This window comes from Pseudomyrmex gracilis, unplaced genomic scaffold (genome assembly GCF_002006095.1).
Source record: "Pseudomyrmex gracilis isolate BER0280 unplaced genomic scaffold, ASM200609v1 scaffold_23, whole genome shotgun sequence".
Classification (NCBI taxonomy): Eukaryota; Metazoa; Arthropoda; class Insecta; order Hymenoptera; family Formicidae; genus Pseudomyrmex; species Pseudomyrmex gracilis.
In genome coordinates this window covers 915,612-942,161 of record NW_018020607.1, presented here as the reverse complement: position 1 = coordinate 942,161, position 26,550 = coordinate 915,612, and the positions used below count along the sequence as shown (strand labels likewise).

The following is a 26,550-nucleotide window of genomic DNA, read 5'->3' as shown; positions in this document are numbered from 1 at the left end:
CTCTCAATGTGACAAAAGTGATTAAAACGTATATTTTTGCGGCACGCGTGCAAAGAAAAATCGAAATTGAAGGAAGAAAGAAGTGAGAAGAGGAGACCTAACGCCGGTTGTGGTGATGGCGATGGTAATAGGGGGAGGATTCTGCGCGGAGCGCTGGAGAAAGGGCAGGCTTGGGAGAATTTTCAAGCACGACGTCGCAATTACATCGGATCAGAGTGGAATATTTCATCCGGCGCCCTTCATCCGACGAAAACGAGAAAGACGGGATTGTGCAACCCCGGGTCCCTTCCACTCCCTTCGCTCACCCCTCCACCTGCCCTCGTACGGATTATTAACGGGCAATTTGCCGCGTCTGCTGCTGACTGTATTGTCTCTCTATTCTCTTGGCTCTCCGTCGGATGGCACAAGCCCGTCTTTCCTCTTTCTCGCATCCTTCCCTTCCCCTCTCGCCACCTCCATCCCCTTTCCTCTCTCTCTCTCTCTCTCTCTCTCTCTCTCTTTCTCTATCTATCTATCTACCACCCGTATTCAGGTTGTCTCGTCGTCTCCACGTCGAGTGGTTTTCCCTCTCGGTCTCTCTCCGATCGACCCTTGCGCGCTCTCTTTCCCCACTCCCGCCTGTTTAAGAGTGGGTTTGAAGTTCGTTAAGACGGCACGAGCTGTGCGCGAACACGAGGTTTCGGTCACTTGGAATCCCTTCGTCTGCAAAACCCATCTTGCTGTATTCTTTCCGAAGACATTTTCTAGCCCGTCGACTGTGTCTCGACAGAAGGACAGAAATTGAAATGGAGAGTATAACTGATGAAGTTATTTCGGAGGAGAAATGGTGGACAGTTGATCGACTCGCGTGAGCACACGAGAGAGATTATTGGCTCGCAGATAATCTGAGAATTTTTCTCTGTTTATTTATAATTATGTACAATATTTTATCTTGCGCGTGTTGGCGAATGTTAAAGCTTAAAGCCGTGAGCTAAACTCGCCTTGCGACAAAGTTCCTTAACAAAGCAAAAGTACACTTCTGTTCCCCGAGACATCACATCCAACTAAAAATTCAAGACCTACAAGAATCGTTAAGGTAATGAGGATATTTGCGAAAACATAACGGCGGAACTTTGTAAAAGACGATGAGTGACCTCACTGCGCAGAAATGCAGGGCCGAGGACTTAATGGCCCGGCGGCTTAAACAGCTTAAAGCAAAAACATGTTCAACATTTTTTTTTTCCCGTGCATATTTTAACGAGATTACCGCGCATTTGTCATGGCGCAAGAACGCCTTAGAACGTAAATGCGCAATGCGACAGAAACGAATAAACAAAATGGTTGGTTTGCGACTCTCTTTCCTTTGTTTTAAATCGAAAAGAGTGTTCGAAGGAAAAAAAATTAGACGCATTTGAGAGAACTGTGTTTCACTCGCGCGAGGCTTTGTACATCTCTTTTGCGATCACGAGCGAACAACGCGAAGTATTAAATACGTTCGTCCCTCTCGCGACAGTTATTTCCCGCGGGTGAGTAAACCCCTCGGCGAACTGATATTCCGGAAACGCTCTGCGGCGTGACGCCGGTACTTGTATTTACGAGATGTTCGCCGGGTAATATCGGACGTAGGAACTCGCGTGGCGTTACACGTGTGCGCGGTAAGCCCGAGAAAGGCGAGCAGCCCCGTGGCACACGACCCCGGCGGCGCCCCCGGTTTCCGACTGCAGCCAGTAAGCCAGTTAGGTCGGGGTATTTAGGAGGGAATTTGGTGGTTCTGAAGTTGTACATTATACCTCCGTCTAGCGCGGCGGGAGAGAGAGAGAGAAGAGTCTACAGCTGGTGTTACGCAGACCGGCTGCGGACCCAAAATCCACCGTCTCCCCGGGACTGGAATTTGTGGCTCGGTAAATTTAATAACTCGACAAGCAACACTGTCCCCGGCTTCCCACGGCGCTCGTCTTCCGCAATTTTGCCGATCGTTAATCGAGATAAATATTATACACACGCATATTATCGAGATAAACACGAATACATATATAATAGATTTTATTTTACATACGACGGAAGAGTGAAAAATTCTTCTCTTCTCGCAACGAACATTTTTATCGCCTCACTTCAACACTTTCAGTATTGACCTAATTTTTCATTGCCTCTTAGGGCGAAACTTTTAATATAAACTTTTTCAGCCGATAAATCCACTGAAGGAATACAAGAGAGAGAGAGAGAGAGAAAGAGAAAAGGTGAGTTGACTTGCTTGATTTCAAGCAAGTTACTTTTCCGCCTCGCGAAGTGCCGAGTCGTTCTGTGATCTTGGGTGCGCCGTCGAGTTTGCTACAAAGAGCGTCGAAGTAACGTAGTTCGAGATTCCGTTCCGTATATCACGGGGAGAGAGTTTGAAATCGCTTGCCTGGTATTCGCAACCCTATGATGTAGTCGGGGATGCGATCTTCAAGCTGAGACAGAGAGAGTCTACAAGTCGACCGTCTTGTTTGTCCCGTTTTCAACGATACGTGAATGGCAGACAATGGCTTTTCGATGATGAAACGAGAAGCGAAACTTGGACGTTCATTGTTTACTCGACTGACTCGGTGCTGCATCGATGAAGCACAAAGCGATGCATTTCGCGAAGTGCATCTACGCGACAGGTCGACATTAAGATCGTTTGTTGACCGTTTCACATTACAGTAGAACCAGAGTGCACGTTACTCGATTGCAACAATGGGCGTACACTCCGGCGCTATGTAGAGTCGATGATATCTTGAAAATACAAGCTTTCTCGCTCCACTGCGAATAACTGCACAGTATATTTCACAAAACAAAAAAGTAGTATAAACGAAAAGTATTGTACGCTAAATAATTAATTTTTCTCGAATTAAAATTTTTAATATCAAAAATTTAAATTATATTAAAATATTTTAATAATATAATTTATATTCTAATCCTATATAAAAAAAATCCATTTGGACCGCCTAAAAAAAGCCATGTGTACCAAGAAGTGCGCGTTTGGAGTCGAATATATCGCACCTTATTGTTGTCTCTTTTCCGCGTTGCCGATTGGTTGGTTGGTTGGTCGATCGAGTCGAGTTGAATCGAATCGGTAAGATCGAGAGAGTAAATAATGACAGAAAAGCGATTTTGACAGTTCATCGTATACATGGAAAAAATTAAAAACGTGACTACAGTAAAGTCACGTGACAGGACAGAGTAGAAAAACAACACATGACTAAAGTAACGTGACTGTGACTAATTTATATTATATATAACATTAAATAATATGTATTATACATATAATTTATTATATATTTATAATATTATACTTTATATTGTATTATATACATACTACAGTAAGATCACTGACCTTCGATCGCGTGATCGCGGCGGGGTCACTGACCTCGGCCGCGCGACCTTGGCGGGGTCACTGACCTCGGCCGCGCGGCCTTGGCGGGGTTATCGACCTCGGCCGCGCGATCTTGGCGGGGTCACTGATTTCGGCCGCGCGACCGCGGTAGGGTCACTGACTTTGATCATCATTTTTCTAATCCTCCTTGTCACGTGACTTTAGTCACGTGTTTTTTTTCCATTTTCTCCTTTTTCTTTTATTTTTCGAGTTTGATTTTCATGCATTATTTTTGTCATCTTTTATATGTACATCATGTGTATTATATTGTTTGTAAGACGTATATATCAGCTGTCATTGCGGTGACAAGTTCACTGACGCTACACGTTAAAATAAAAGCAATAATAGTGTGCGCGTAGCGCGCGCCTGTGTGCTAGTATTATATAATTTGCTAAATATATTATTTTATAAGTTACATGGTTTTGAACTTTTGCGGAAAAAAGTGGAGTAGCATCAAACGAGGAAAGAATTTTCTCTTAAAAGATGTAAGAGAGGTCGTCGGATCGGATCATCTCAATTGGCGGATCTTGTAACGGAGAAGGGAGAGAGAACTGCCGTCTCCATTTTCGCCGAGTGAAATGAACCTTTCCACCTTGCGCTTCCCTTTACATATTTCACGGTACGACTCACCCGGATACTGACGGGAATAAAAGCACCGGCGCGAGGCGAGGGTTGGGTTGGTTACGAGCGGTCAAACGTTTACCGTACAGTACCGACAGGAGGATAGCTACGAAGCCGAATACCAGCGAGCCATTCTACAAAGTAAACACGATGGAGCCAGCTAAGGTTTATCCTCGTCTGAATGCAACAAGCTATTTCTACTCGTACAACCCTTCCTCCTTTCGACCCCTCTGTTCGAGTTATACTCCCGATGCTCCTTGTTCGCACAGTTCGTGACACTGCGCTACGATCTTCTGGTGCATCTTCTTGTTTTCCTTACAAGAGTCGTGAACTGGTTAAGTTCAATTTGTTGAAGTTTTAAGTACATTATAAAAGAGAGAGAGAATTTCAAGAGACATAAATTTTATAAAAATTAGAAATTGTTGAAACATCTACAAAACTTATATCTGCGATGTGTAAACTGTTTTTTTCAGTGTAAATTAACACACATTATAATTCGAATCGTAATTCAAATTTGAAAATCGAATGCTTGGTTTGCATCTCGCATAGAGAAACAACCCTTTTCATCCCACTATGTGAATTTAAATTAATTGAAATCTGCGACATTTGAATTAATTGATATGCAATGACAGTGCTTCTAAAAATAAAAGTACGAGTAGTGCGGACTGAAAAAAAAACAGCGTGCGAGTACGATATGCAAACGGAATGCTGATAAGTCGCAACATCGGAAGCTCATCAAAAATAAAAGAAATTACGTATAATTCCGCGAGCGAAAAAGCAGCGGTTACCATTTCGCAGTACTGCCACTATATGTACTGCGTTTCTTGCTCGCTCGCTCGCTCGTGTATGCATGGAATTTTTCAATGGAAGGTGTCTCGAGCACGAGCATGTCGGGGGTACAAGCCGCCCCCACCTGTATCGCAAACCTATTCCCATTCGGTATGTCGTGTTCATTTCATTCATTGGTGAAATCGCGATATTGCACATTCTTCAATCCTTTGTCGCGTGTTTTCTATTTCTTAATTAGCGAGAGAATTAAATTTTTAACAAGGAAATGTTTTCTCACGACAATGTTACAAAAAATGTATTTAAAAAATGCGATTAAAACACAACAGAAATGGAGAAAAACCGGATTATTTTTCTTTTCTCGAAATGACTTAAAGCACTTCGCTTTGTTTATTTTTATTACACTATTAATTCGTTTCGGGAAAAATGCGCGTACAATCGCGGAATTTTGAGCAGCGCATTACCGTAATTCGAGTTCATGCTTGGTATGGTGTGACATGTTATTACGACACGCGTATTTTCATTCTCTCGTGAACAATTATGATTTGTCCAACCGACCGTATCGCTCGCTAAAATCGCAATAACGATTCGCGATCTACGCTCGCCGCGGTTAACACGACCGGCGGCGGCATCATGTGCATTGAACGACAGCAATGTAATATGAAGCGATAAATCATTTCATGCTGTCACGATAATCATTTTTGTTCCATCTCCGTAGCTGGAAGAGGCAATTACCAATGGCGTCAGCTTGTACACTCATTGTAAGAGGATGATTCGTAAAATTTGCATTAATCTTCAGATGTGCAAGTATTCTCTTGACAAATTCGACGACATCTAATCTCTTTATCGACATTTTTCTCGCTGTTTGAAAATTTCTATTTTTTTTTTTTACGGCGAACTTGTTAAAATAATGCGAAAACAATTTGAAGTGGTGTAACAAAAGTTTAATCGCGAGAAATATTCAATATATTTTCATTCGTCGGAAGCGTCTCGAGAATCGCCAAATTTTACTGTTTCTTCGAAACCTGTTAAAACTTCTTTAATCACCGTCCGGGAACAATTTTAATGACACCAAAGATATAGCGCGAGAATGCGGCATTCGAATTATCAAAACCACCATAAATTTTAGCGTTTTGCAGAGGCGCTTTGTGAAGCATAATTGATTTATATTGTGATTTATGAGACGTTTCCTATACGAGAAAGGGATAGACCAGCCCTTTTCAAGAGAAAATAAATTGCTCTTAAGCAGCCCCGTATAAATACACAACCTTGGCGAACAGTGTGTATCTCTAGCATCCATAAGTGCTGTTAACTTCAACCACTCGACTAATAAAAGAACGCAAAGGGGACGAAAGGATCTGTAAAGGGAGCGAGCGACGTCGAAAAGTCTTTCATTTTCGACAGTTAATTACGTTTCGATAACTTATTGCGATAACAGACACACTGCAAACAAAACATCATTCCAGAATTTACTCCGAAATTTTTCTTAACATTATGTATATCACTATTTTCACCGTATTTCAACGCGCAAAAGGCCGTGAAATGTTCATGTGCGCGTTTCTCGCTGTTTATTTCATGCAACATCCTCGCTTCTCTCCCCGAACTTGCATGATCCGCGTTCTCGCACGCTCGCTCGAGAACACGAGACTCAGCGAAATCTTTATGTAGTCTCGGAATTGAAAACTGAGCGGGCAAACGCGCGCCACTCGAGAGATAACGGTTGGCTTCGTGACTTTTTAAAGTATCGTCCCGAAGTAATAGATGAGGAGATCCACGCTTGAATTTATAGTCGCGAAAAGTTCAAAGTTTCCGCCGAAGGATTTTCCCCGGATCATAAGTTCTCGAAATACGCGTGTAGTAAAAACAAAAAAAAAACGCGAATGAAAATCTTCATGATCTAACAATAAACAAATATGTACACTGTGAAGTGTAGTGTTTCAATTCCACATTCCTTCGTTTCTTCGCGCGTAATTCCACACTGCCAAACTTCGCGCGGCAATATTAAATGACATATTTTAGAGACTGTTGATTTACATAAATACGGCTATAAAATCACTAAATAGCCGCGTACTTCTCAAAGAATCTTAATAGATTCTGAAGAGTACAAAGTTTCAAATTAAGTTCCTTCGAAGGAATCCTGATTTCACTAAACAATACTCCGCTTTTACTTCTTCGAGTTTAACTCGAATACGGGAACGAAATTACAGGGTTTATTCTAACGTTGAACATCTTCGTGTTACACAAACACATTACCGTCAAGTTTTAGACAGAGAAAACTATGTTTATAAAACAATTTATTGGTAAACACGGAGAATTGTAATTTGTAAAAAAAACAAAACTTTTAATGAAAATATCGGTTATTGCATTTTTCCGAGCGTTGTGTATTCTAAAGCGACGACGTGTGCGGATCGTGATTGTGACAAAAAAGAAGGAGAAAAAGAAAACGACCCACGAACCGAGTCTCGCGCTCCTCTCGAAACCACTTCGACTTCGACTCCCGACTCACGTATTCGACTTCTCTTATCGCGCGAGCGGTCGCATGCAACCCCTCACGCTTCGATGCGCGATAAAACCGGGGCGCCTGCCGTCTACGGGGCGGTAAAGGCCGTGCGATTTCACGTGCCGTTTAGCGCGCTTTAATTCCATTAAAGGGACATAACGGCGGAGATCGCGCATAATTTCTCGCTAGAAGAGAAATCGGCACCGACGAAAAGGTAACCAGCGACGTGTACACGCTATCGCGCTTCCGGTTCTCTTTGTCGACGAACATGAATTTGTAAAGGACTGCGCTCTCGCGCGGGGATAATGGGGATCCTCTCGCGCCGGTCTCTCTCTTCTCCTTCTACGGAACGTTTTCAGAACGTTCCGCCGTCCGAGAAATTTAAATAACGCCCCCCGCTCTCTTCCCAGTATCGCATTTTGTTTCACGAGCGGAAAGACGAGATATCTCGCATCGCGTGATTCTCTGCACGAGCTAGCTTCTTCTCCACACTCGAGTTAAGACATCGCGAGATAAGAGACCGAACGCGGTGGGAGAAAGAGGAGGATTATTACAACAACGACAAGGACGATTCGCTCGGGCATGCCTAATCCCGCGTTGTTTGTTGCATTTTATACCGTGCAATATCTCGTGACAAACATGATATTGTTCTTGAAACAAACGTGATGTTATTATATCCCGCAGTTTTATGATAATTAATTACATTAATACTTCGATCATAATTCTCTTATATTAGAGTAAAAATTTCTCTGAGGTTGTAAACTTTATTTTTCACAAAATGAGTTTGCAAAGTAATAACAAAGATAATAAACGGTATGGACTTTACACAAAGTTAAAATTAAATCAAAAAGGTCACGCAGAGCCAAACGATGAATTTTCGGCTTCTTTTTCTCGTTTAATTTATTTGTAAACCAACGACACAATTATTTTTAATTAAAATTAAATTAAAATAAAATTTTATGCTGTAATAAAATAACATTGTTATTTGATATTTCTAGCAAAAATTTTGAATTTTCAACTATTACAGCGTTCCATAAATTTTCGGAATCCATTCTTACGGAGGCTTTCCAAGGATGACAGCCGCGACAGTTTGAAAAATCGCAATAGGCTCAACCTCGCGGCTGTAAAACGGGCCGTGTTTTCTCGGCCGAGTTTAAACGCGGGCGCAGGTGTCGACTTTGTCGTTACCGTTGCGTGCGAAGGCGGTGACAATCGAGGTAACGTTTTACGGGCACGTGAGCGGCCTTAACGAGCCGGCAGTTGACCCGTATGAGGGCATAAAGACACGTGGCCCGCGAACAAATTACGGACGCGGTATAAACCGTGCGCGCCCCCGAAACTTCCCCGAAACTTCTCGTCACGGCGTACGTGACAAATCTGACGTCACTTTGTGCAAGTGCATACAACGTGCTCGGAGGCGTGTAGCGCGCGGCAGGGAGGCAAGAGACGGTCCGGTAACTCGGGAAACATTTTGCGGCAACGAGGGAGGAGGGAAAGAGGGTTAATGAGTAGCCAAGCCGCATCCGCGTAATGTCGGAACACGAGGCAAGTTGGTTAAAGGACGAACGGGACAAAAGTGGGATTTTCAAACTTGCTTCGGTGGTTTTTCCGAAGAGAAAATCTCAAATGTTTCGCATCAGCAATTAGTCAATATTACGCTAATTTAGCTATTCTTTCGGCAGGAAATTATCGATAGATTTTTTTCTCACCATGAGACACTTTTATTTGCGCGTTTTTCCCCCGAAAATGAAAACAATCAGAAAGTGTACAAAAGTAGTTCGGCGATAAAGGACGCCTCGTTATCCGCACGTGCGGCTGCGCGCGTAACGGCAATGATTTATCGAGATCGAAGGATCGAGTGACGAATCTGTTATGCTGCGTGACACGGTGGCACGGTCGAGCGGATAATTTGTTCGCATTTCGCGGCGGCCAAGGGTTGGTTAACGATTACGACGGACGGAGAAGGCCGGTCGGAGCGGGGGTGCGACAGGGGGAAGTCAGGGGTTACGTGTAGAACGAGCCGGCCCGCCACTCTCCAGGTAACGATACCTCGCGTTAACGACCGTCGAGAGTTACGCGCTCTCGGAAGGCCGGACGATGAGAGAGCCGCGCGCGGAAACGAGACGAGACGAGACGAGACGAGACCGCCGGTAGGCCGACAGCTCTAATTGCCGGCCAGGGATTTACAGGAGGATAGGTGCCAGGAATATAAATATCCACGCAGGATGTAAGCTCGCCGCCAGGAATTTCCACTTGCTTCCAACGACCAGAGCCCGGCCCTTCGTCTCTCTCGCCCCTCGCGACCGCCGTTCTTCTTCGTCAAGCTTCGCAATCCCACCAGGGATTTTCTAACGTACCATGAATTCCTGCGGCGCGTCGCGCCCGGCTGCGACCGTCTGCGACACGAGTCCGGACCGCGAAATTAAAAGGGATTCGTCTTTGTCCGGCACGCGGAGCGTGTCAATGCGACTCCGCCACGTGTCCTAAGCAAACCGCCACATTGTATAACCTTTCGAAATGAACGCCATTAAGAGGGGCCAAAGTTTGTAATGAGAGTAAGAATGCAATTATTTTATCTCGCTATAATAAAAATGACACACACATTTTCTGTGCCTCTTTTATGTATAATTTCGCATAAAATTTTAACAAATCAAAGAAAGCAGAGATGGAACATCGTCCAGAGAGAACGAAGGATACTGTTACATTTTCAATTTTTTAAAAATCGCTTTGACATTCCGTTTATCGCGTATGTGCGCGTCGAATAAACATCGGTGTTGCGCGCGATAAATTGTCAGGACGCGCGCGCACTTTTACCGCGCAATTGTTTTCGAAACACATACCGGACAAAAATATCTCGTGGCGCGTTTAAACATACCGTGTGCGGAGAGACGACCTGGGTTTTATGCATCCACCGCCGCGCGCGCATCGGTTGCATCGGCACGGGGTGTAATTTCTGCGGGACACGAGCGCATTAAGCACAGTTGAGAATAATCTACGGCACGCAATCGCCAACGAGCCAATGGAAGTTGGCAGATCTAGAACATTCTTTCCGTTATTTTATGCGAGCGCCGTTCTTCTTTCGTAACGATAAATAATTAATCGTGCTTATTTCAAAGCAACTATTACTTAATATTTAATAATATTAATTATTATATATATGTATATGTATTAATGTATACTATATTATATGTATTATGATATATAATTAAACATAGTTTTTGTTATTTTTACTCTTAACATATTTTCTGCCAATGTTTTCATTTATATTAACCGTTATGTAGGTTCGCCATTTTAAGATGATGCATGTTGTTTGTTTTATAAACACACTCCATATCCAAGTTATATGATCGGGCGACGTATTTATGTTCTATGAACCTGACATTTAAAATGGTCTCTTATATGAGGTTAGAAATGGGCGAATAACTGCACGGCGCGATGCACACATGAGTGTACGTAAGGCAGGAAAATATCCCGTGTGTCGAGGGACGTGTTTTACGTGCGCGCACCTCGTATATCGGTCACATTAATGTCATATAATTTTACGGTCCGCATTTTACAGTTCACATGGCGCCCCACCAATCGCGTCCGTGCTTTGACAAAAACTAGGACACACGGCGACAAGTCCGGTGCGATGCTTTGACAAAAAAGCCAGCCGAGGTGATGATAAAAAAAAAAAAAAAGAAAGAAATAAAATTCGAAAGGCTGAATAATTCTATCGCGATTCGCGATAGCTTGTCAAATGCGCGCGCGTAAGGCAGCCTGCAGTTTTCAAGTTCGATATTTTGCTTTGCAAAAAAAAACATTATTTCTAACGGTATTACTGTATTTCGTGCAACTACCGCCAAACGTTTTGAAACATGTTGCCCTTTTGGAAAAAAATATTTTTAAAAAGTGAAAAATATAGATTTGTAGTTCAAGCTCTGTGAAAATAAATATTTTCGACAAATGTCTTCTGTGAAAATATTGTTTATAAATAAATATTTTGTGTATTTATTTATAAACAATACCTGAAGTTGTTATAGACATCTATAAAGTCGCGGATAAATTGTAGGATTATCCACTTAGAGAGAATTATTCCGCGGATCGGCACAATTCGCAGAAATTTTTATTATCCGAGAGACGTTGGGTCTCTGAAGGTAATCATTAGGGCGTCCGAGCGGAGAGAACTTCGCTAATTGAAAATGTCGTTATATCGTAATCTCATCTTACAACGACGAGCAAAGAATCGTTTTGCCGGATATTTCACCCGAGAGACGACGCCACGCGATAAGAGGCAAAAGATACGAATTAATTACTTCGATGTCCTCTCGAGCAACCGGAGGTTCAAATTCCCTCAGGACAGTAGTTTATCTTGATTACCTTTAGTCCTTTAGACTTTAGTCCGGGCTTAAGAGAGATGATTGAGTAGTCCGCACGGGCCACGTCTGGCTTGGGCTTCCGGCGGTTATACGAAAACACCTTGTCACCTTGATTTGTTCGTATTGCACCGCTAAAGCGGTAACACAAAAAACTACGAAACTCATATTTTTATAACAAAATCACATAATTGTTGAAATTAAAGCTGCTCTCTCTCTCTCTCTCTCTCTCTCTCTCTCTCTCTTTTCTATAACTTTTTTGCAACAAGTTTCTAACTTGGCACGCGTGTGTAGAAACAATTGCCGAAGAAAACTACGCGAATTGCGTTGCAAACACATAGCCGCGGAAATTGGAATATCTTGTAAGGACGACTAGCGGAGCTCCAACGTGTTGACGTCATGTTAACCCCCACGAGATGCCGGCAAACTCAAACCTTAACTATCGACTTCCTGTCGGGTGACCAATCATCGAGTCCGCTTACAGCCACGAGGCCGAAGCGCGCGCGTCGCGTTAAAGGACTTCCTTCGGGGACTTACTTCGGGATCCTTTAAAGGATTATCTTCGTCACCGTGTTCAAAGTCATCTCCCGGAAGGGAGCCATTCAAGTCAACCGATATTTGATGAACGTCTGTTCTAAAGTGCACGTAACTCAAAGAACTGGTTCTTTCCCCCCGCGGCAACAGCCAAGTTTTTGTGCATTCAGCGAATCGCTTTCCACGAGAAAGACGCGCATCGATTAATAACGATTTATCGCGATGAGCCAGCTTACTGAAATACATCAGAATTATTAAAAGCCTTTTATATGTGGGTGCGCGGGCTTTGTACACACGTGTACGTGTGTTTGTGCTGCGGCGCGCAGTCGAGTGCTTTCGCGAATGATTAATTATTTCTGCGACACGAAGAAGTTTTGCTTAGACGCGCGATAATGGAAGCGACGAAGGCTTTTGTTCGCGTGACAGTGATGAAAAAGTTTAACCTTCGTCCCGCAGATGTGTAAAAGAAGCATTTACCGCCGAATGCAATCGGTCTGAAAGTTTCGAATAAATAATAAAGTAGAAAATAAGGTTAATGTGATACACCTTTTTCTGCTCTCTCTCTCTCTCACTCATTTTCAGAAAAAAATTGCGATAAATTTGTCAAGTAGATTAAATTTGCGCAAAGAGAGAAGGCAGAGGACGTCGAGTTTGATTTTAATCAAGATTGAACAATCCGCGAAAATTTCGTCTCGGAAAAGTGAGTGTGGTCTAATTATTTTCCGACGGAGATAATTCAGCTGTTAATTATAAAATATCGCGAGATGTAAAAATGATAGAGTAAAATTTACGTAAAAAAGAATCGAGATTAGATGAACTAAAATAAACAAGAGAAATTATACAGGAAAGAGCAGCAGTAAAGAAAAGGCGAGTGAAAACGCAAGGGAAAACACGCGCAAAGGAGGGAAAAAGATTAAGACGAGGGTTAAAAAGAAGGAGGTAAAAATAGACAGAGCGCGCAAAAAATAAAAGAAAAGTCACAGAATAGAAGGGCGGAATGCAGGTGAGAAAGCGGGAAGAGGAGATGAGTAAGGGAGGCGAAAAAGGTCGGTGGATGATTGGCTACCCGAGCCACCCCCGGGCCGCGAAGTACTAATATCAGGGTAGGTGGGATATACTCTTACAAATTGTCTGCCGGCGCGTTGTACGAGGGCGCGCGCGCAGAGGGGGATTTGTCTCCATTAAAGGGATTGAGGTTTTGTCGTACTTCACTTCCAACGCTCCTTTCCACTCTTTCTCCCGCTCCCTCGACGACGTCCTACTTGTATCTCGTGCCTGCTTCTCGCCATCCTCCCTCCCTCGTTCCTTTTTCCGCCCCGTTCTCTCATGCTCCATCGTGCACCGTCTCGTTGGCGCGGCCACCAGATTGGAAAGACGAATCTTTCGCCAGCAACAAGCTTCCGCGCGAGCCCACATCCAGTTAGAGAGACCGAGTACTTTGCTTTTTGTCGAGCAGACGCAACCTAGTCAAACATGCTGAACTTCTGTTAATGATTACGAGCTCGTTTCACGTTTTTTCCTCTCCCCGTCTCTCCTCGCTCTGTTACATCTCGTTATGATCTCACGAGATGCTGTACAGAGAATTAACTTTGTTAGAGATGACACGTAGAAATAGCACAAAATGTTCTTTATAGTGAAATTGGTATAAATTATTTTACAAAGTTTATATAAATTTATATATCTCAAAATTGAGATAAGCAGAGACTTTGCGGTTAATTTCAACTTTAAACAGAACGTTTAAACGGAAACGTGATGATACGAAAATGTGTAAAACAATATTTTTATATTCTACGTTAGATAAAAATCAGTTCCGAATTCGTCGAAGAATCTGTGCTCGGAAGGAAAAATTCTGGGACATTGTATAAGAGGTCACGAGGGGCCACGTCGTGGCTCGGGTTGCGTCGACCCGAGATAAAAAGAGAAAGAAGACTTTGACTCGATATTATTTTATCGGATAGTTTTCGCTCGAGACCAGCTGAGAAAAAGAATGGGGCACGTAAGAGCGGCTGATCGAGTTGATCTACTGTTTCCACCGCGGAATCGGGTCGACCCCGTTTTCGCGTGGGGATATCGTCTTTTTCTTTATTCAGGCGATACTATTGCCATTCGGGAGAAAGAAAGCGCTGTAAAAAGTGTCGAGAGAATGATGCCGTATTATTTATGCGGCTTGGAACGGAGTTATCCGCCACAGTAATCCGCAACGAGGAAACAAAGTCGACTCTCCTTTATCAGAGATACTGCGTTTTAAAATAATTCCACTTTCAACGCCGGATTTCTGAATTACAGATTCAATGCGCGCATTCAGACTTGTGTATAGAATTATACCCGTAATTCGAAATACAACGAGAGAGTATAAATGTAAAATGTTCCGGCCGGACATTAGACAAATAAATTACGAAACATGTAAATATATGTTAATCATAACAATTCTCAATGTTTTAAGTATTTTTCGAAATATCATTTTTTAACATAATATTATATATAAATATACTTTATATTATAATTATTTCTTTAACAAATGTCCGCGACGATCCGATCAATTCAATTCGATTGACGCGATTCCTTCGGTCATGATATTTTACTTCGTCTATCGTTCGCGATCTATTTTCAGTGCGGAACAATTTCCAGCGCGATTTCTCGAAAGAACGCAACGAGTGACGCTTGGCGACAGAAATATATATATTCGCAGCCCTTCTTCGACACGTTAGTCCCCATCTCTACCCCACACCCGGAAAAGAACAAACCGAGCGCGATTCGAGCGCTCCAGAGCGTTGAATTTTGCTGACTGTTTGTGTGCGGGAATGTTTGTATTTATATATCTGGCGCATGGATGGTCGCACTTGACCAGGCGAAAAACGCGTGATAAATCGGCGCAATCCGTTACTCGGTTACGGGTCGCCGTTACAAGTGCACCCCCATAAATTCAAAAGGAGATCTTATTGCCCGGAAGATCGCGATGTACGTCATAATGGGAGATAATATTGGGATCCGTTCCAAGAGAAGGAGGAGCCATTGTATCCAATGGGGGTCTCTTTGTGTATCGTGCGAGACCTATCGTGCGCGCGCGCTGCGATCTTCATCGGAATACATTTGAATCGGTAAGTAGAAGAAGAAGAAGGAGAAGAAAAAGAAGGTCTTCATATACGCGATCTTTGAATTTTTACAGGAAAGAAGAAGTTTTCCCAACAAACCTGGAAGAGATACCATGATATCTATTCGTGTTATTGAATCGGTGATAAAATTCTCCCTTGATAAAGCTCGTCTTCCTTCAAACGATCTAGTTTCCTCAACAAGTATTGCTTTATCCGACCAATTTTGCGTAACATAAGGTCGAACGAACAGTTTCTTGTTTTTATGTGAGAAAATGAAATGGAATAATTTAAATAATTTTCTCGTGGAATTTGTATAAAATCACTGGAACAATTACTTTAAAACGACAGTTACTTTAATAAAAATGATTTGTACAATAATATAAAATAGATTTGCCACCAAACGCTGCCAATGTGACACAATTCTTCGTTAAACATGCGTAACGGTCGGAACTATATAGCGCGTTAGCCGTAGCCGGATATCTCGAAGTCTCGAAGGTAGTCGACACCTGCCGTGGTTAGATAAGCTTCGTGCAAATTTACCCGGCTTACTTTCAGAATCAGCCGAAATACGGTTACATTGCACTCCAGCTTGCACCTCTCTCTCTCTCTCTCTGTCTCCACCCTCGCAGAAGCGCTCAAATATTTGCGCAATCGATGGCAGTTTTGCCACGGCGTAATGGCAGGAGAAGCGAAAAGTACCCGCGGCTCCATATTCAAGAACAAAAAGGTGTAAGGAGATAGTAGAGAAGAACGGGTGGAAGAAGGTGAAACGGGGGTTAAGAGCGTAACGAAAGTCGGGAAGACGAGAAAGAAAGGAGAGGGAGAAAAGCACAAACGCAAAGCAAGAAGAAATGAGACTTTCGACGAGGATTCAAGAAATTAAACTTTGCTAGTAGCGCCGCTCCTTGTAATTCTGGCCGACTGCCAGGACTTTCGCCATGCCGCGTTTATTGCCAGGTACAAATTCTCGCGTCGAGTGGATGTGATGTAACGGGAAATTGTTAACGCTTTGATTGCCGAATGTAATTTGTAAAATGTCACGAATTCGCAGATGTCGCTATCTTCGAGAAATTTCGCGCGAAACATAAATGTCCTTATCAACGTCATATTTTCGAGAGTATTTTGCATATTCGTGAACACATTGCAAAACTATCCTCGTTTTTCTCAAATATTTATAACAGACATTTTATATTAAACACTATAGATTTTGATATTATCGATACGATAAATTCGCGTGAAAAATGTTAATTAATAAGCAAGAACGATAGAGGTGACCTCAATTAAACTCAATTTGTGGCAAAATATACCGTATAATAACGATCAAAATGACCGAGTGAAAAAAAACGTTACCAGATAAATCAATTGAGCAGCTAAATTTTGACACGGAGAAACGTTGTCTGTTAACGTCGATGTTTATCAATGAAAATGTTGAAACTGCGCACGAGCATGCGGACCAATGCCGTGAGTTCCACAAGATTATGAGGATCAGGCGCCGTTTAGTCGTAACTCCGACGAGACTTTAACTGGCTTTAGTCAAAGTCGCGTAATTCCCTGCGACGAAAACCTAACGAGTTCGCGGTAGGAGGATGACGACGACGACGACGAGAATATAGGGGAGAAATGCCCTTGTCGCTAGGGGGGAAGAGAAGGGAGAGACTCGAAAAGTAAAAGTCCCAAATCCCGCACGCAACTTTAAATTAAAGCAGTTCGTTTTGCCCGCCTTTCGCGTTTTTATCATCCCCCTCTGGTTGGCGTTTTCGTGATCCCCACGGGAGGAAACAGAAGGGGAAGAAAGACGAGACGCACGAAACGCGTGTAACGGCCTTCCACTTTTCCTCCAAACGACAAGCGGCTGAAATAAAACGAGGATTTCATTCCTCTCAGCGGGGAATTCGCGAGGTTTTTAAACGTATTTCATGCTATAATTTAGCCACTTCTTTCTCTCTTTCTATATATTATATTTCCGCGTTGAAAAAAAATTTCCTCTTTTCTCAAATATAACGATTAGTTCCGTATAAGAGTTTTTTTCCTCCATGTATTACATGTTGCAATATACGCGCGTTTTTTTAAGTCATTCCTTTAAGCGCGTTAAAAGTAGCCGAGAAGACACGCGAGACATGCAAAACACGTCGCGACGATTAATTCGCGCGAGATTTACCAGACGGTCTTTGTATTTACACGCACTCGCAGCACGGATGGAATCCCGAATGGGGAATCCGACGCGAAGGGTGAACAAAGGGCAGAAGGCGTCATTAAGGCTGAGTGATCGACGAGCGGGCGTCGGAAATACTAAGCAAGTACCGGTTTGCTGACTGGAAGCACGTGCCAGTTCTTGGCGCGGGGAGCAGTTTGCCAATTAATTAGAGCTGTTTCCGGTAGTGTCATCAGTAGGTATTGCCGATCCGCTGCCGCAATTAATTTCGACACTGCGCGTATTCGCAGAAGCGCGCGAGATGGTCGGAATCGCATTGTTCATTAGAAATTGCGTTTTTTTGTAGATGCATCGCGCGCAATGAAATTGGAGAAACAGCAAATTTGCAATTCAGTAAGAAATTAAAAAGAAACATATACAAAAAAACGATTTATTAACGCTAAAACAATCAAACTTGTCAAAATGATGTGAATTTTAGATTTCTTATTTTAAATTACAGAAATTATATTAAGTCACTTTTGTCAAATATACTTTTACGATATTGTGATACCATTTGCTAGTATTTCTAGATTCTCGCGAAATTATTGGGAGTTCTTTCGCGAAGTACACGGCGGCACTTATAGTTATCAGCTCGACGGAGCCCGTTATGGGACTTCAAAAATTTATCTGCCTTTGGGAAGTGTCTCCGCTATGCTCTTTTGCGAAAAGAACCTCGTCTCGCGCGAATCCGGCTTGCAGAAGCGCAAGCCCGCTCGGAAGCAGCTTTGCGATACTTCCGCGTCGGAGTTTCGTTTAAAGTTTCTCGCGCGTAATCCTGAAGTGCACGGTCTACGACAACTATGGCATTCTTCACGATTTTGGTAGCCTTTGGGAGAACCGAAAGTCGGAAGACAAGAGACACAAAGAAATAATCGTTACACGAAAAATAAAGGATTATCGCATCACCGCCGCGCAAAAAAGACACTTCAGAAACATTTTCTGCGAGAGCAAAAATACAAAAATTTTTGAAAAATAAAACTAAATAAATTTAAGATTTTCGAGTTGTAAATTTAATTCAAACTTTAATGCGCATTAATTTACATAAAAAAAAAATATATATATATATATATTCCGCGCGTCCAGCGTTTGGCTCTTATTTCTTTCACACAGTTGAAAAACTCGAAGGTTGCGCGAAAGTTTGCATTATAACATTGGAAAATGTTTCTATGTCATCCGTCAAAACGGCATGCCAGGAGGAAACCGATTAAGTTGAGTGATGGTAAAGCACTCGGTAGTCTTTAGAAAGGATATCGATCTTCCCGAGCCATTTTCAGACGCTATACACGACTGACAAATAGCAGAGCCGATCCCTTATAGCGGTCCTTAAAGACAGCAGCGTCAACGAACTTCGCCTTTCTTCAATGTGAAAGAGCGAGGTGACGCGAGCACGGCGCGACTTAAGGACGATTAATAGAGCCGCGTGATTAATAGCAGGGTGTACTTCTGGGCGTAACAAGCGGCGGAAGGTCGATTCGCTGTTTCTGTGTAAGACAAACAAATCTTCAAGAGCGATTCTCACACGAAGTATTCCCGGTGCGCGCGAAGAGAGAAGGTTTTCGAGCAAAGAGAGAAAGAGAGATGCGAAGGACAAAACGCGTCTTGCAACGATATCGTATATATACAGTTGCGAGACAACGGGACTAACAGGAAACTCGTCGAAGAGGAATTTGCAATCGACACAGGATGGCATCGTCGCGCGCGCGCGCGAGAGAGAGAAAGAGCTCTGTTAATTTAACTAAAACATTTCCCGACGTCTTTTCGCCCAGCGGGGGCAACGGAATTCCACGCGGAAAATTCTGCGACAGCAGCTTTCCTCTCGCCCTGTTTGCAGAGGATCCCTGTCGTCGTTGTCGTTTCCCGTAGCGTATCTCACAAAGTAACGGAGTATCGAATTCCGCTACTTTGCGACAAGAGGCGGACGCAGTCGGACACTTCCGAGATTCCAATATATTGGCCAAGATGGCAATTTCGAAGGTCTTCATTGCGGAACACGGTTCCGCACTTGTTTTAATCGGGTATAAAAGGAGCCTTGCCGTGAATCTCAGTCCACTGTCAATTCGCCAAATTGAACATTCCGTGAATTTGTTCCGCGATATCGATTTTCGAGCTATTGATTCCGATCTCGCAAATGTTTCGAAAGCTAAAGTTTCGATTTTTTATAATTTATTTATTTACGAGAAGAATATCCCACATTGAAAGAATAAAAAAATAAGAAATACAAAGTAAAAAAACTTTTGTTACGGTAAGACGAGATTTTTTATATATTTTATCGGTAAAACCATTTATCAATATTTTTATAATCGATCTCGCAGAAAGTGGATAAAAGTAAACAAATGACGAAATATCCAATGAAACGGGCAAAGAGCCATTTGTTCACGACTAAACATTACGTATGTACATCTCGTGTATAATTTAAAGTTCAAATTTATTCTAGCGTAAATCAAATATATTCCACAGGTACCCTTTGTTAATTTTTAGCAGAGCTTATACCGAGAGCTCGACTTAATTAATATAGAATTTCTGAAAAATTCCGCGTTTTATTTCCACCGGTGAGATAAAGCGCCTCTCGATGTATTGTAGAATTTATCCTCTGCGCTTTTTTTTCTCCTTCGTTGTTCCGCCAGACAATTCTGCCAGACAACTCCGCCACATGTCGAGCGTATTATTATTACTTAAGCACTTTTACTTAAGTAGTATAATTTAAATTGACAGAGCGCTCACGTGTTGTTTCGAAATGAGATTACGCGAAATGTCCGACTATTTTTGGAAGACGGAGTTAGAAAATGACAGAGCGACTTTATGTAAAGCGTTTTACGTAAAACTCGTCGTTTCTTAACAAGAAATTGTCTGCTACGACGATTATCAGCCAAAATGTTAACCGGGAAGCAGTAATTAGAACGTTTTATTGTGCAATTGAAACTCTCCACGTTGACAGAGATTTTGAAATCTAAAATGCGGCGCATTAAACAAACGGCCCGCGAGCGGGACATTAATTCACCATTACGTCACGGTAATCAAGTTAAATTTTCACAATGGGGAACGAATTTCATCCCAGTTGTACTGGCTGCCGCCATCAATTTTGCAGGTGCGCATGACGTTTACAATTCGCCTACATTAATTATTCCGGAAGTTCTCAGAATCCCAACGTTTCGCGCCTTCCGTCTCGGATAGCGCATCGCGCGCGCGCGTGTACATTTTACATACAGATCTACTTATCTGCGAAAGATTTCTCTGTTTCTCTATCTCCGTCTTTTGTCAAGAAAATCCGCTCATTTAATTTCCAAAAAACACCATTTCTTACAAATAAATTAACTTATTTGCGACGCACAGTGAGTTTTAACGTACGAATATTTTTTGTGAATTTGATATACTATTGCTGCACTATGGCGCACTGGACTTCTCTCTTCTCTCGCTATTTTGGATGCAACTTTATCACGATGGGACTGCAATTGCGCTTCTATCCGCGACAAATTTCGGTCTCGCGTATGCATGAGAAATCGATATTATAGTCGCACGTAGCGCGGGCAAATCGCAACCACGCGACGCCTGACTTCCGCACCCGGCCGCAAACTTGAAGTCATCTGTACCGGCGAAAGTAAATGCGCGAACTTTCGCCGGTGCAGATGACGTTTAGCGAGCGTTAAAGCTCGTTATTAGAGAGCATGTGCATATTTCAGTGGCAGCGCGCCTGCACACATTCGGACAGTATATAATACAGTTCTCGCAAGGGGAGAATTGCTACCACCCTCGATCGATATGCCGACAACGCAGCGGCGACCGACCACTCATATTGACCATTGTGAGTGTAATTTATCTTTAATCTCTCTTATCTGTATCTGAAACTCGATATAACGGTAATAAAGTTTCTTCTATACCACATTTTTTTAACTATTTAATAAGTAAAAAAGTTAAAAAAAAAGAATTGTATCACGCATTACTAAATTCACGGTTTATTGGCGTTTCAAATAACCAATAATAAGAATTCTAAGAAAACCATGTTATTCGGAATAACGGCTAATTTTGACAAGTCTCGATACGAGATTACGTCGCTAATGCCAAAACGCAGCGCCGTCAAATATATTGAAAATTCGATTACATCGAAAGCGATAGATCGGCTTAATCGAAGTAGTTGAAAATAGAATTTTGAACGGATTAATTGATATCCAGCGAGAGAGTTTATTGGCATAATTCAACTTGTGTGTGTGTGTGTGTGTGTGTGTGAAGAATCGTTTTCAAAAATAAAGCGGTATTCCGATTATTGGTTAATCGAGTAACGTTAGTATTACTGACGCACGTATATTATATTAGTACAGTATATTAGTACCCATATATACATTCTTTATGATAAACCCTTCGTTATTTTATAAGTATTACATGACTTCAAAACGGGAATTTAATCTCTGATAATGTGGAAAATCCGTTTATCGACTTCGCGAAGAGACTGAAATGTATTTAGTTTCTTTTGTATTAAGTTTTCACCAAAAGGATAAACGTGCGTTTAGAATTAATCGGTCTCTACAATTGCGCGCTTTTAATGTTTCATCGGGTTCTTCCCACATTTCAAGAGATTCCCTTCGCGATTGTTCGCGATTTTGTGCGAATTGCACGATCGATCGGAAAAGTCGTGCGATCATAAAACTCACCTCTGTGACTGCCGGTAATTTTGTCCCGTAAAATATTGATTTGATGCACACGGCCGTACTCCTCGAACATTGTCCTCAGGTCGTTCTCGTCCATGTCGTGAGGCACCTGACCCACAAACATCTTTATATTATCCGGATCTGGTTGCTCCACGCTGTTGTTGTTCATTATTCTGTAACGTGAAAAGGAAGTTTATGAAGCATATGCGGGTGTGTATATATTAAGCATATCTGGCTAGAAGAGGGGAAGGCGCAACACGCCGTTATTAATACCCATTAACAAGTCAAAAACTCTCGCAAACTTTAATATCAGCGCAGATTTACCGTATCTCGAACAGGCATAATCCTTATCTTTTTCTCTCTCGATAGTTTCTTTTCAATATACAAATAACAATATTGTAAGTAAAAAAGAAATCACCGCCCGAAAATACAAAATTTACACACATTATTATATTCACACACATATATATTGTCCACAGATGTATGTACTTGTCGCGCTCGAGTTTTATTTCATTTTGAATGTTTATGCGACTCACATACTTGTTTTTCTGTTATCATGCCCTCAACGCGTGTCAATATTTTTGCGAGTTTTAAAACAAATAGTGCCGCAATTCGGCCGGTTGATATAAATATATATTATAAAATTAACGCTCGTCGCAACCTTGTTAATAAATACAAATAATATTATTCTACAATATATTATACGTACTTATTTATACAGATATAATATTTTCTCTAAAATGCTTTCTATCTCTGAACAAATTATTATAAAAAGTAATTGTAAGCAAGTAAAATCTACGGATTTTATTATAAGAAACGTCGCTCAAAAAAAACACACTAACGCACACAGAGAAGTAAAACAATGAACAAAACGGTTTCGACGAACTGACTCGCTCAATAGACTATATCGCAGATTCAAAACTCAATTGACTATTTTGATTGAACATGTCGCAAAACGCGAAATATTCTCACGGGCGTCACGCTCGTTAAGCGAGCGATTAAAAAAAATAAAAAGCGATTAAAATATTAAACACTTTATGTGTGCAAAGTGAAGCAGAGAATGATTTTATTGCGGCGACGTGGCCGCGAATGGCTGCACAGCGAGTTAGAAGTTATCGTATTGGGAAACGGAAAAAAATATTTTTTTTTCGCGCGTATATTTTGTAAACCTGTTTCGCTATGAATATGGTTTATTTTTCTATGTACGGGGCACACACATGCGGACGTTATTGAATATCGTTTCGGCTGAAGGCTGACAAATTCGTAGTCGATTTGCCGTTAGCGAAAATTTGATGGAGATCCGTCATCAGTCAGCAACTTTTTAACTTTCCATTTTCAATATCCTCGGCGCGCGAATGTCAAGCACAATTTCTGCAAAAAAAATATCATCGAAAGCAAAGTGTTCGCACCGTTCGTATCGTTGTTTATTGTTTGGAAAAAAAAAATCAGATTGAGTCTCTCTAAAATTGATCAAGCAATCCAAGCGTAAAGGAGAAGACGGGGAAAACGTTCTCTCTCTATGCATATATCGTGTGTGTTTGTGCACGCGCATACATATTTCACGTAATTTACATATACGATGCACACTTGAGCTTTTCGACGGTATTTTTCGCGGAAAGTTCGCACACACCGGCTCGAACGCGGTGCGGGATTAACGCCGCATTTTGCACAGGCTGTATACGACGTATGTCGGCCATGGATATTTTAGCACATACAGCTGCTCGTCGCGTAAAAGACGACTCGTGTGTTTGGCCACCCCCAGAGTACATATTTGGCCGCGCACAGCCTCGCCGCCCGCTTTCGAAACTTACGCCGGAGCTTTTCGCCGGCACGCAGTAATTTCGCGCGGATTATGCGTGTTTGAGGTCGTCGGACGTTATACATCCCGCGGGACTGTACGACTGTCGCATTTCTCGATCAACGTGTGGCGCGCGGGAACGCCCCGGCACAGCTCGCGATATGTTTTCTCCCAATTTTATGCTCCGCGCTGACTCGCCGCCACACGCGCCGTCCGCGATTAATATTTTCACTCACGGCGATTGACTAAAGCTTGATACTCGGGTCAATATTTTTCGCCGTTTTCTCGTTCCCCATAAGAAATTTCGAACGAAACGTTACGCGCAACTGACGTATTTAAATACCGTTGCAACGACGCGTACAAATCGACACTGGTGTACACACTGGTGTTTAGCAGTAAATCATAATTTCTTTTTATCAAAGTATATATAAGATTAATAATTTTTGTTACATAATATCGCGTGCATTTGATTTTTCTTGATCATTTATTTTGCGAATGTCATTTTGCGCTTCGGTCTTTCCCGCTCTCGGACTCATGCACCGGGTGCGTGCCGTGGCGTTTTAACAGACGGTTAGTTCGCGTGAGTTATACTCGTCGTAGAACTGCGGCTGGTTATATGAGCGGGAAGCATTACCCGTTTCACGCTGCGGATGCGACAGTTTGTTGCGCCGTAAAATCGCTCGCATAAAGTTTGTCGGTTGAAATAGTGACCTGCTGCGCTTGTTCGCGACTCTTTTTGACTTTGCTCTCTCGCCTCGTCTCTTTCTCTCTCGTGCTGCTGTACATCACCGAGCTTCAACAGTCATATTGTTTCGGATCACAAGTTCTGATCAATCACGATGGCGAAAGTAAGTACACCTTATCGCGCGACGCGTGTTACCGATCTGTTCTCTCGTTACAAAATTCCAGACGCATCGATCGCGGAAGCGGGCAAGATGGAGAGAGGAAAACATTCGCCGTTTGCGGGATAAAACGAAGTTTACACAAAGCCGACCGTCCGAACAGTAAATAAGGAAATTTCGGAGAGAGCGTGCGCGCTCTCCCCACGGAAAGGAAGAGCTTTTTGCGATCCCGGGATCCGCGATGGGAAGAAGAAAAAGAAGAAAAAACAGAGGAGTTCGGGAATTTCGTGAAACGATAGGAGAAAGTTAATATTAGTCGGCGCGGTTTAAAGCGATTTTCCGCCCGAACGGTCGCTCTCTCATCTCAGTCTATAAAACGTAAGGGGAAGAGTCCCGGGCAAGAGAGCGGAAGCGAAGGAGAGAGTGTTCTACTACACTCAGGGGTGGGAAAGCTCTCGAGGGAGCTTCCGTCGCCTTGTCTATCCTCTTTCGCGCGGACAAAGACGATAGCGGGTTAACTAATCAAAGAACCGACTAAGTTAACTAAACGGGAATGTCTATCCCGAGCGGCGATTGGCAATCGCTTCTTCGGTCGCGTGCCGAGCCGATGGCTTCCTCGCATTGGATTAATCGAGATTTATCGCGAAATTTCGCAAAGCGAAATCTCTCGCAGCGTAAATACATATAGCTGCAAAATTTTCCGTCGCTTCCGTCAACAAGATCAAAATGCGGATAATTAAAGCGACACGTTAAAATTCAAGAGTTAATTACAATCCTAATAACGGCGAGGCAAATGACCAATTAAAACTGACATCACTCGATGAACCGTTTCGATCTCGACGAGCGGAAAGTTTGGTCACGAAAAGTTGGCCCGATAATCATAAAGCGCGAAGCTGGAGAATGTATTTTCGTGTGATCGCGTTGGTAATTAAAGCACGTTTTACCTTCGAAGTATATAGACACAAGTAATAATTAGAAATTTTCGGAACAGTGTTAAATTTTCATTATATCGAGGACAACTAATTATTAACATGCGCTCTATGTGCGAAATTTACTAATTATTAACACACGTGTAACATATTTGCCTGATGTCAACGATCTATATCTGAAGTTAAATCAATATCTGAGTTAATATTCACTCGGTGTGATCTCGTTACATGCAGTTCTGACGAAAAATATGTGTGTAACGAGCAATTTTAATAAATTACGAGAAATCCAAATATTAGCCAATTGCAAACCGAGCTCGTATTTTTCCCAAACTTATAATTTAAATGTAGAGATTTATTGCACAATTCATTTAAAACGTTTGTATGTGATAATTATTTTAAAGCAATTGTGTAACATATTAATTTATTAATTTTTATTTTACATCAAATGTGTGTTCATTTAAAGTATGTATTATGTCTGATTTTTCACAGATACGGTCGAAAGGAACGTCGTTCCGACTTTGTAAAGTCGCGTCGCTCCGGACACTTCCGGTGATCCCGGAACGTGATTTGTGGATACCGCAAATTGACTCCCGGTTACGAGCAAGGACGACCAGCGACTCGTAATCCCGCATCGACGTTGGCGTGACAGTAACTGCTGTTACGTATTTCCGGCGTCCAACGTTCGCTCAATTATCAGGCTATCGCGCGGATTAGTGCCGGTGGGTGTACATGCATCGCGATCGGTATCTTATCGGTAATGGGGAAATGCTGCTCCTTCCTTGCTGCGGGAAGGAGAATGGAGAGGAGCGCAGGGATAGACGGGAAAAGGACGAGAAACCAGAGAAGAAGCGAGGAGTGCGGCCTGATAGGCAAGGCACATCAAAGAAGC

At 42.4% G+C, this 26,550-nt stretch overlaps 1 protein-coding gene across 25 annotated transcripts in view; it reads right to left on the bottom strand.

Annotated features, from left to right (window-relative positions):
• Positions 1–26,550, bottom strand: part of LOC109852009 (CUGBP Elav-like family member 1) — a 406,212-nt gene that overhangs the window by 96,251 nt on the left and 283,411 nt on the right. For all 25 annotated transcript variants that reach the window (XR_002249961.1, XR_002249960.1, XM_020422721.1 and 22 more), the window contains one exon: positions 22,096–22,265. Coding sequence is in view for 23 of the 25 variants with exons in the window: in XM_020422721.1 (XP_020278310.1) it covers positions 22,096–22,265 (170 nt within the window). In the remaining 2 variants the exon portion in view is untranslated. The remainder of the gene's footprint in view (positions 1–22,095; positions 22,266–26,550) is intronic.